Source organism: Passer domesticus, chromosome 4, assembly GCF_036417665.1.
Source record: "Passer domesticus isolate bPasDom1 chromosome 4, bPasDom1.hap1, whole genome shotgun sequence".
Classification (NCBI taxonomy): domain Eukaryota; kingdom Metazoa; phylum Chordata; class Aves; order Passeriformes; family Passeridae; genus Passer; species Passer domesticus.
Window position 1 is genome coordinate 26657061 of NC_087477.1, and position 12219 is coordinate 26669279.

Genomic DNA, 12219 nt, shown 5'->3' on the forward strand with positions numbered 1-12219 from the left:
TATTAAGATTTTAGTAATTAAGATGAAAGCAAAATGATTTTGAGACAAATGAAGGACATTCTAGTCTCCTTGAGTAAGGCATGAGCAAGCCTCAAGACTTCTGATTAAAGAACTTGGGAGGAAATTTGGCATAAAACAACAGAGGAATAAATACAGTTAAGAGGAAAATGAACATTTGCAAATTAACTTTTTATGTAATTTTGATAGGTTTTGCTGTGGAATACTGTGGTAGTGGTTTTCAAAAGACAGGGAAGGTATCATTGCAAGATTTGTATTTATTTTTTAAATTCAGTAGCAGTCATTAGGGAAAGGTACAATCCTATAAGCTATGGCAATTAAAAAAATAACTTTTCTCCCAGAAAAAAACAAACAAGCAGGAATATTATGTTGTGCAAATGGAATAACTGAACAATAATAACTTAGTAGCTTTCAAGAAATACTCTGAAAGAAGTAACCAAGACACTTAAATAGCTGTTTTCCTATCAAGGAACCTGTTTCACACCAAACAGACATAACTTCAATTGTTAAAAAAAACCGCTTCAGAGTGAGGTTTTTGAAGAGCTAGAGTGCAGAAGTTACTCTGCTTGCAGCAGCCCTGCTCCCTCAGATATTACTCCTACCCCTGCCCCTTTTTACCTGTGTACATGTAGGAAATCAGGTTATTTCTGGTAGTGGCTGCACTGAGGTCCCAATGCACTGTGAACCTGTGCAAGTTGTTTCCTTTTAGAGCAAAGCTGGTACATGCAACCTGGGATCAAGCATGGATTAGAAGATTCTGATTCTTCAGAAACCCAAACAAGAACTCCCTTTACAGTGCAAGCCATGAAGTACTGAAAGCACAAACTCTTGCAGTAATTCTACTAAAGATCCTCTTCCTTTATGAGGATGGTTGTAGTCATGTGTCATTCACACTATTAAATTACTGTAATAGTAAATCAAAGTGATAGAATATGAACAGTTTAAATAAAATCTTTAATTGCTTATTTACAACAAAGGCAATGAGTTGGCAAATTGAAAATCATGATTTACACTTTCTCACTAACTTCAGATACAGCAAGTACATACTCAGCTATAAAATATGCAGCCTAGTGAGTAAGGCGCAATATTTACATCACACTAGTACTGCAAAAAAAAGCACTTAAGATGAATTTACTGACAGCCAGAAGTTAAACATTTATCCTGGAAATGCTAACAATGCTGAAAAAGAAACTTAAGATTTTGTCATTTAAAAAGTAGCGCTCTACTGGTTTGGTTCTTTTTGTCAGATTGCAAACATGCAATAATAGTAAAAATCTGATAATGGGATAAAAACAATACCTCTCTGACATTGTCAGTTTTTGCAAAGTAACATTTTGATACAAGTGTACTGCTTCTTGGGCTGAAATCTAGTCCTAGTAACTCCAGTATTAGACTACTACATAGTTTTACCTCAGCAAAGGTCTTCTCTGGGGAGAAAAAATAGCTATTACATTTGAATCCAGGCTATACTAGAAGCATAATACAATCACACACAGACACAAATCTAAGAACACAAATTACTACAGACGCAAGATATCCTGCTTTAACAGCTTAAAAAAACCGTAAGTGTTAAAGAATTTACTGCAGCCCAAAATAAAGAAATCCGTTTTTTTTTTTTTTTTACTTCCTGTTCAATATCCTTCATTCCTCCTCTATGTATTTTAAGGTAAGTAACCATTATTCTTATTTTAGAAGCTAGGGAAAAGAATAGTCAAGGTAAAGTATTAACCCAAAACCTACCATCCTGGCTGTCTCTTCTGGATATAAAAGACTTACATACTATGAGCCTCAAAGACAACAGATACACCAACCACATGATCTGGGCATGGACTTGGATAGCAAGGCCTGCAGGGAATGTTTTCTTTGTAGGGTTTCTTTACTAATGCTTGGTAGTAACTATCTTCATGAAGGGACTTTATTTAGCTATGCAGGAATGGAAAGAAGGTGGCATCTGTACAGAAAGCTATCATATCACCCACATTCCATTCAGCATTGGGCATGGAAGTTAACCATCATTAAGACAAGCAAAGTTAACACAAACAGTTTTTACTACTGCTCTCCTTAAAATACATTCTTGAAATTAGGCTTTGCCATTGCTAGTAGTACTTGCACTTCATTTTTATATGAGCAGAGGATTTTTTTAAAATGTTTCTTTTGCGCTAATGAAATTTAGTGTAATTTTGATATGATGTGGAAGCATTTAGCAGTTTAAGGAGATGATGCTTAAATTTATGCAGAAACCTTTACAGTGTGCGTGTTTCATATCCATGGGGTACTCACAGATGCTCACATCCATTATAGATTCTGGATTCCGATGTCAGTTACAGCCATACCATATCCTCTTCCTGTCCATGCAGCAGCTTTCCCAAGCTTTTCATCTTCCATCCTTAACAGTACATGTTAACAGGACACATGCGGCAAGTATGTAATGACTCCTTGACACATTCAAAGAAAAGGCAAGTTTAACTTTTATCCAGAGCTTTCTCTGCTAAGTTGTTCTCTAGTTCAGGTGTTTCCTCAGCATCCTGACTGGCAGAAGGGTTAAAAATCCCATCGACTGCAGGGGCTGTCGTCGGTGTTGTGAGAGGGGTCACAGTGTGTCCAAACCCCTGATAGTGACCCATGGGTGAAGATGGCATTGAAGAAGCATCAGAGATTGGGTCTTGAGTAGATGAAGACAGCAAACTTGTATGCTCATTTTGTTCATGATCCTCAGCAAAAAACATTTTCCTTGGCTGGCCCAAAACTGTCCTCCCTAGAATTATGCGAAATGAAAACATTTTTTAATCCTTCCAACACTAGTCTTTGAATAAATCAACTCTAAAACAGTCACGTTAAATTGGAAGATAAGTCTTTGTTTTGTATTAGTTTCACTTGGGCATTGTTAGTTTTAATAAAGTATGTCTTTCCATTTAAGAGGAAAACAACTTACCTGACCTTTGTAAAAGAAAAATTAAAAACTAGACTCTAAATAAGTCAGGAATTCTGGAAAGACAAAAGTGCCAGATAAACCATGAAATCCTCTAGGCATGCAGCTGCCACTGATTTGGTAATAGAATGTTCTCAGGCTACTATAAAGGTGGGCAATAGTGTGACATGAAGCTGGAAATACAGATGCTGATAGATTGTACAAATCCTGTCTGTTACTTACCCACATTTCGAACCTGTTCGGAGATATCTGCCCTTAGATCAGAAATATCCCACATTGCAAGGAAAGAGTCAAAGCATGAGCCTTCTTCAGCTTCTTGAACATAAGGTTTATAGGAAAAACTGTAGTGATGTGCAATAGCAGCCAGAAACATCTCCACACAAATGATAAAATCCTGCAATGACAGAGATACTCACTTAATCATTCATAACTGGAGACAAAATAGTTCTGGGTTTCTTCTACAACTGAAAGGCTGCAATTGCCCTGGGATACTGACATCAGCTACTTTTCCACTAGGATACTCCTGGCAGCTTTCAGAGAGCCACACATACAGGACTTCTCTTAAACAGATAATTAAACAAGCAGCAGCTCTACAATGAATACCTGCAAGAAGAAATGCAAGGCCATCCAGACATATTTTACTGGGGCCCATTCCCTCTGCCGTGGATATAGAAAGGTTAAGCATAAAACTCACATGGGCTCATTGGCTGAAACTTAGCCCAGCTTAGAATAAATCATTACTAATCAAGCCTGTGTTATTTCCTTGAGAATTTCCAAGTATTTCCCTGAGATCAGCTATGTCATCTTACATATAACCATTTCTCCCCAGAGATAACCGTCTGCTCCTACCTGTAAGCCTGTAGCCACAGCTTCCACACTTTGCCAATCCCAGGTGTGTTTCTCAGAAATAACACCAACTTTCACCAGCAATGCAATGAGCACAGCCTGCCTATAAAAAGAATTATTGTAAGAAGTATTTGTATTAGAATTGTAACAGTAGTGCCAAAAATCTGCAAGCAAATCTGGTCAAATGTATACATAGGAAGAACTTAAAAAAAAAACGTTTCTGTTTATATACTTAGATTTTAAGAGGAGGAAACAAACTTAACAAGAGATGTCATTCATCCCTGACCCTAAAGACCAAAGAACAGAGAACTAAAGAAGAGTTTGTTGCTCCAGTTAGTCATTAGAACAAGTTCCTTCTCTTTCAGGATGTTGCTGTAGCTCAGAGAGTAATGCTCTGATAGTCAAATACACTCCCTCATTAGCAGCTAAGTGTGAGCAATGCTCAAACAGCAATTTTTATTTAACTTACAGTAACTTATTTTGAAAAAGTAATTTTTTTACTTTTAAAAGGAAAAAAGAAATAGCTTTGAAATAACTGCAATTAAAGATTCTAAAATAAGTTATGTTCCTGAGAATCACCTAACAAAAGACAGTCTAAAAAATAATCTTAAGTGAACAAGACTGCTCTCTCACAGTAGTATCCTTTCCCCTCACTGCAGCTCACTAAGATTATGGGTAGACATTTTAAGCCCTCCAACTTCAGTAACAAATCCAGCCTTTTTAGCTCTTTTATGATCTGCCCTGAGAGCACGAACTAACAAGTAAAAAATCCACTTACCAGAAAGAAACAAAAACTACCATCTTCACACAAAGGAACTTGCCAACAGGCTGGATAGGGTTCAGTTCCTCACGCAGTACTTTATAGAACAGCACCAGACAATACATGGCAAACTGACAAGGAAAAGGAAATTAATGAAAGCTTTCAAATCCATGTTTATTTTGTGAGGGAGTTGTGTTACACCATCTATACAGTTAAAATGTGCACATAGCATATTTTGATGGTGTAACACCTTAAAATGCTACCTGTTTTTTTTTGTTGTTGTTTGTTTTTTTTTTAAGACTTAAAGCACTTTTCTTTTTTTTTATTCCTGGAATTCCAATCATTTCAACCAGGACACAGAAGTTTGTGCTGCTGTTGGGACTGCTGTCACAGCAGAAAGCAATTACAGCTCCTTCTGTGACAGTCACCCATCGAACATAGGGGTGGCAGCAAGAGGAGGACAGAATTTCCAAGTGATCCCAGTTGTTACGTTGTTCTGACTCCTGCTGCTGTTGCCAGGAGAAGTAAAAGCAATCCATGGACTCCAAAATGAAACTCTCCATTTTAGGGGCTGACATCTTACCCTGACATTTTCTGGCAGCTGACCCAACAAAAAAAGGTGTTAGGTAGGCCAGACTCCCAGCACTGCACACACCATTTTCATTTTTTCCTCTGAATGTTATCACCATTTTTAACACAGAATTTTTAACATATTGATTCTTTGTATGAGTGCTGGGAGGAAGCTGTGGGGGCAAGTGGAGTCATCTCTTACCACAGAGGGGCAGCTCTAATGTCTGGGCCATACCACCTGACCCATCAAATAATTTGGGGTAGAAAGATGCTTACTTTATGGAGCTTCATAGTAAAAATAACAAAGTTTTAGATGATCCGTTTTCCCAGTGTTTTTCACACATAATATTTAACAGACAACAATTTTGACTCAAAACAGAAAATATTCTACCTGTAAGAATTACCAGACATTTACACAATCACTGCCAACAGTTCACATAGAAGATTCACAGAATACTGATGAATTCCAAGAGCAGAAAGATGTACTCCTGATACTCACTAGCTGTGACATGTTGTTAAGTATAACTAGGTAAGTCCATGCATTGTTGAAGCTGAAGTTTCCTTCATCATACACTCCCACCAGTTCACAAATTCTGGAAGAATTTTTAGAATTAATCACTGTGGAGTAACAGATCACTTCCCTCAAGTGCTACATCTTCACTACAACAATCAATCCTTACAATTCAAAACCTCTTCTGGTACTTACAGAAGGGCACTGGGGGCCTGCACAAGAATCAGTTTCCAACAGCACATTTATATATATATAAAATAGAAATACTTATATGGATATTCACTGTGAGTAGCAAATTTTTTTTCACAGTCCCACAGAATTAACAGTAATGACCATCAATGCAAAGCTCATGAAATTAAGCTTTCAGCATCATCATGCCTGACTGCCTACTGTTCCTTTACAAACACAGGCTGTAGGATATGAAGGCACACAGTCAAGCTTGTCACATGTGAAGTTTCAAAAAATTTAGAAGTTACACGAAACCTGCCTTTAAAAATTCTCAGTTGTTGAAGTCAATGAAAAAATGGGAGGAGGAATAAAGTATCTAAAAATTAAGAGATCATAAAAAATGTTTTCCCACCCCAACAGTACTTCACATTCTATCCCACTGATTACAGAAGCTGGCATTAAGTATTTATGATTTCAATTCTGCAAATAGTCATTTGCTATAGAAAAGCCATAAAGAAATCATAAGTTGATTCAAATTGTTGGGACCCATTTAGCATGCAACATGAATCTGCTTTCAAACTGCCTTGATCCAATACAAAGGGCATGAAAATTCTTTCCAGTGTAACTCAAAATCATATCCTGAAGATCAATATTAATTATTTATCAGTGTACTTACAAAGCAATAATGGTAGTAAATGGTCTGACAACAGTGTACTGCAAAACACCCAGTTTACATCTAAATAATAAAACTCTGAAAGAAAAACACAAAATTCATTGTACAAGGATTTAAATACAATTCTGGATGATTCATATTCTCAGTAGATTTACTAAGGTAAATTTTAATTGTATGGTAATTTCAACTTCTATATCCAGGACTTAAGATGTTGCATCATATGGTGTGTGTACACAAAATACACAGAAGAGCTGGATTTTTACAGACACATTACAGGAAATATTCAATGATTCACTTATTTTAGTCATGAAAAGCTTCTGGCTGGGCTAAACAAAGAGAATGCAGTTTTTGCTGGGTTTGAAGATGTAAGAAAAACTATGTATAAATATAAGTGATTTAAAAATCATAATAATTTCCCTAAACACTTAAGAGAACCAAAGCTCTTTGCCCAGTATGGCAAACTGTATAAAGAAGCTGTGACTGTATAAAGAAGCTGAAGCCCACCTTCCCTTCCCCTCACCCCAAACAGCTTTATCAAAACCAAAATCACCTGAGAGAGAGAGAGATCAGTTAAGCATTCAGAAATAAACAGTTTAGATGCATAAGGCCTTTCACCCTTCACCTGAAGTAAAAACATCAGGCTACCCAGTCTACTCCAAATTCCACATGAGATTTTTGGCAAATAGCAAAATAAGCAGATTCCGGGAGACCTTGTTTTAGTATTTTTGAAAAATAAGAAAGTTTCCTTCAGCACTCCCTGAGTCAATGCATATTAGTAACTAAGTCCAGTTCACAGGATGTTTTATAGCTTGACTGGCACTCATCCACAGCTGCTTTCAGCAGAGGCTCACAGCTGATCAAACACACACAAACCATAAACTCACTCCATCAAGCAGCAAATGTTACGCTGCTAAATATGAAAACAAAATGTTTGGATCTGCCTACACAGCCTAAATCTTGAAGATGTCATGATATACTCACTCTCCCATAGCCCACGACGGACAGCAACAGAGAGGGGGCAGATGTCTCTGCTGATCTTTCGCTTCTATTATTAACACGAGGTTTGGGTACCGGTTGGTTAAGTAATTTGAAAGAAAAACCATAAAGTTATAGATGACATAAGCTTCATAGCATTCTCGACATGTATCCACATATATTGCAATCTTGGGGTATTTCAAAGCTATCCACTGCAAGAAGAGAGGTACACAAAAGGTTATGTGCGAGAAAGACAGCACTGGTTCAGCAAGCTCTTGAGCCAGCAGGCACTGATCAAACAGGGCTGGGGGCACTGGGCTAAGGGGAGAGCAGTGCTACAGCTACAAAATCACACACACAGCTGAGTTTCAGACCAAAACTGGATTTTTTATTTGTAGTGAAACTGTGGTTATGGATCAACTGTCAGAGCTCTCCGTTTCTGACTATCACAATGCTGTTGTACTGCGCCGAGGATGTTATCCTTTGTCCCCTGAACCAAAAAGGAATCATTTTAACACTAACCATAACTCAGGAAAGAATTCTAGTAGTAAGCCTAACTTGGGTAAGGAAGGCACAGCACTGAATTTTGAGGCAGTTCTTGGATCAGCCCTGTTTCCACTTCTGCTGTTAAGATGGAAGGGCCAAAAGCAAGCTCCTGTCATACCCCCTTCCACATCCATCACAAAGGATACCCAAGTACAGGGTTAAGAAAGGTTATCAAAAGCAACCCCAAATCTCCAGAAGAAGAATGTGGTATGACTAGAACTATGCTTCTGACATAAACAGGAATGCCCAGTAGTTTCCAGGACTACCCCCTCCATGCAGCACAGTTTCTGCCTGGCACTGTTTTCCCTCACACCCACAACAAACAGAATTTGATTGAGCTGGTAACAGTAAGAGAACACTTACACTGTCTAAACTGTAAATCGGCACCATCCACAGAATCCTGTTACAACAACAAAAGAACATTTCAGGTTACTTGAAGTATTTTTAGCCTGAGTTAAATACAATATTTGTAGCATAGGTAAAACATGAAATATTACCTTATTATTGGTTTCTGTAGCTCAGGTTGAGTATAATGGACTAAGTGTTGTAGTATCCCCCAGAGAGATATTGGAATAGTCATTAGCAGAAATATCCCAGCAATAAACCATGCCTTGGTATGAATTCCAACCTTGCAAGATCAAAGTTTCAGTCTTAATACCATCAAGTTATTACAAGTACACAAAACATTCCACAAAAACAGAGTGGGGTACTTAATTTACTGAAACCCAAAACAAATTCCTTGTTTTACGTATGGAACTTGTCTTGATTCAGTGCTGCATTATAAAGTTTATGAAAACCTGTGCCTTTAAAGTCTTTTTAGCTTCAAAATCAAGTTCCAAATAGTAATCAATTAGTTTTCATTTAACGAACTGAAATAGATATGCATGTAGATACATAAAACCTCAATGTCTGCTAAAACACAGGGTTGAAATTTTAAACCAAAGCTCTCTGAAAAGCAACTAAAAATCCTAAATACCCAAACCTGAGAAACATAGGAGACTCTTCTCAGTTTCCTTGGATGAGAATCATTTCTCTGATCCCCTACTTTACATCAACATCCCATTTCTCCTGTTGTTTTCTAGTTTTACTTCTGATCAGTTTCTCTACAAGTATCAGACTTAGATATAAACATCTGTTATGCTGAACATATATTATGCATCAGAACAGGAGTTCAAACCTGAAAATGTTAAACACATTCAAGACAGATCTTACTGTCATTAAGTCCTGAAAATTACACCCTGAAAAAGCCTACCTCCAGGGCCTGTACCACATTGAACAATGCAGATATTTTAAGGTTAAAATTTTACTTCTTGTTAGAGAAGCGATGTGATCACATGAGTGTGTAATTCACACACCACAGTTACAGTACCACCAGCATGAAAGAGGAGCTTCTCTATCCACAGAGATGTTCTATTAAATTCTCCCAAAACAGACAGAAATACCTTTGTGAATGCGAGCATGAGAACTAAGTTTCAAAATCTGTGTTCTGGGATGAACTTATGGAGAGAGCCAGACTCTTCTTGGTGGTGCCCAGCAATAGGATAAGAGGCAATGGGCAGAAACTGATGCCCAGGAAGCTTCACCTGACCATGAAGAAGAACTCCTTTACTGTGCAGGGACCACGCACTGGGACAGATCACTCACACACCTAGTGAGGGAGGGGAGTCTCCCCTGCTGAACATATTCAAGAACAGTCTGGACACAATCCTGTGCCATGTGCAGGGATGACCCTGCTTGGGCAGGGAGGCTGGACCAGGTGATCCACTGTGGTCCCCTCCAACCTGACCCAAACTTGTCACTCTGAGACTCTTGGCTGACGTGAATTTCTTCAGAATTGTACCAGCTGTTCAAACACCAACTATTATGGAAACAGAAGGGGAAAGAAACACTGCCCTGCTCCTCTGAAGTTCACTAGGGCTTCAGCAGCAGGACAAATGAGCCCAGCAGCACCATGGCACTTCTCCAGCCTGTCCTTTCAGGGAATGCGTCAGGCTGGAAGGAACCACGGTGGATCATCTGGTCTAACCTCCCTGCCCAAGCAGAGTCGCCCCAGAGCACATGGCACAGGATTGTGTCCAGATGGTTCCTGAATATGTTCTGCAGGGGAGACTCCACAGTCTCTCTGGGCTATCAGTTCCAGTGAGTGGTCTCTGCACAGTAAAGAAGTTCTTCCTCATATTCAGGTGGAACTTCCTGGGCATCAGTTTCTGCTGTTGCCTCTTGTCCTATTGCTGGGCACCACCGAGCAGATCCTGGATCCATCCTCCCGCACAGGTGATTTCGCTACTTTTATACTTTTACACTTTCCCCACGAGCTAACACATCTCCCCACCGCCCCCCGCCCGGGGCCGAGCCCGCTGCCAGCGGCCCCCCGGCCGCGCCCCTCACCTCCAGCTTCTGCAGCTCCCACACGCAGAGCGGCACCACCACCAGCAGCCCCACGATGTAGAGCAGCACCACGAGCGGCCGGATCCATCGCCGCCAGTTCCCGCAGGTGCACGGCATGGCCGCGGCAACGCCGCCGGCGCTCCCCGCACCGACCTCAGCGGGCCGGCAGCCCCTGCGGAGCGCGCATCACCGGCGGGGCCGCCGCCTGGGCTCCGTGCCTGGGCTCGGTATCCCGGTCGCGCCCCGTATCCCGGCCCGGCCCGGTCCCGCCCCGGCGCTCCCGGCCCGGCCCTGCCCTGCCCCGCTCACGCCCCCACGGCGCTTCCGCCCGGCGCCGCTTCCGGCTGCCCCGCCCCGATGGCCCCTCTGATTGGCTCCGCGCCCCGCCCATCACCGCCGCCCCGCCCACCGGGGGGAGCGGAGGGTTGGTGTGTTCCAGCCGCCCCCCCCGCCCGCCGGCTGTGGGCTGTGCCGCGTTCCCGGAGCGGCTGGAGCCGGGGAATGCGCGCCTGGGAATGCGCGGGAATGGCCGCGGAGCCGGCCAAAGCGGAGTGACTAAAGCGGAGCCGGCTAAAGCGGAGCTGACTAGCCCAGAGCCGGCTAACCCAGGGCCGGCTAACCCAGAGCGGCTGCTCCAGCTGCCCTGAGCGGCGCCTGGCCGGGAGCCGCCCGCGGCGCGCAGTGCCCGCGGAGCCGCCCCTCACGGTGCCAGCGTTGCCACACAGCCGGGACGGGAAAGCTCCCGCGGGCGCACCAACTCTGCAACAGTGCAGTAATTGCGAAATAATGCGAAATAGGTGTTAAACTTCAAGCGTTGAAGTGTGTTTCCTTTGCTTTGGAAGTGCCGTGTAAAGGCTGCTGGGTTGCCAGCCCGTAGTGGTCATTGGCAAACACGGACCCTCAGGTGATAGCGCTGCCTGATGTCCGAGGAGCTGCAGCTCCCTGCCAGGAGGCAGATGCAGGTTTTACTGCACTTTATGGTGTCACTAAACGTGCTGGAGGAATCCCCATGAATGAAGAGGTGCTAAGGAACAGGACTTGTTATTCCTGTTGTAGTTGACATCCAAGAGAAGGGGGCAGTTCCCCAGGCATTGTCTGTGAGGGGCTGTCAGTGAGCAGCACTGCGTGGCGCTGATTCCATCTCCAGAACACACGCACTCCTCCTGGCTTTCAGCCAGAAGCTACTTGTGAAATATTGGTAAAAACCAAATGGACAGAGTTCACCTTCACTAACTGTTAGATCTTCTAATATTAGAGCAAGAGTAACAAAGCTACTGCCCAGAATTTGCAGGTAACAGCTGTATTAGCAGCATTCCCTGCTACTGGAAAGACTGATGTGAATTATTGTTGGTGTCAGTCATTATGTACATTCTGCTCTCATGAATTTCAAATTTATTTAAAGGAGAGTTATGTCGAAATATAATAAACTGGGATTATGGAACTCTATTAAAAATTTACTAAATTAAAATGGCAAAGAAAATAGACTATAACTGTGGTTGGAAAATTATGTGGTATTTATTATTCATTAATTATATTTTTATTTGTTTGCCATTTGTTCCATAGGTTTCATCATTTGTTGTTCTTGCTTTGTGTTAGGCAAGTGCAGATGCATGGTTACAACTGGGCTGTCCCTCTTGCCTGATCATAATTTCCCTGTGAGGTGGACAGTAAGGATTAATTCTCATACAGTGAAAAATCACACATTTCCACTCAGTTGTGGTGGTCTTACTGTCAGCTCTTTGATATCCAACAGCAAACACCTGATCAGTCTACTCTCCTCTCTGGTGCTTACTCATACCACCAATCTTTCCAGGGCATTTTTATTTCATTTTATT

General features: G+C 41.5%; 1 protein-coding gene across 1 annotated transcript; it reads right to left on the bottom strand.

Moving 5' to 3' along the window:
* Positions 1-953: 953 nt before the first annotated feature.
* On the bottom strand, positions 954-10702 carry TMEM184C (transmembrane protein 184C). The gene is made up of 10 exons (XM_064416693.1): positions 10385-10702; positions 8494-8624; positions 8360-8396; positions 7457-7662; positions 6479-6553; positions 5623-5716; positions 4572-4684; positions 3797-3896; positions 3170-3341; positions 954-2773 (listed from the first exon to the last, which is right to left on the bottom strand). The coding sequence occupies exons 1-10, from the start codon at positions 10499-10501 to the stop codon at positions 2481-2483; spliced, it is 1338 nt and encodes a 445-aa protein (XP_064272763.1). The 5' UTR covers positions 10502-10702; the 3' UTR covers positions 954-2480.
* Positions 10703-12219: the final 1517 nt, after the last annotated feature.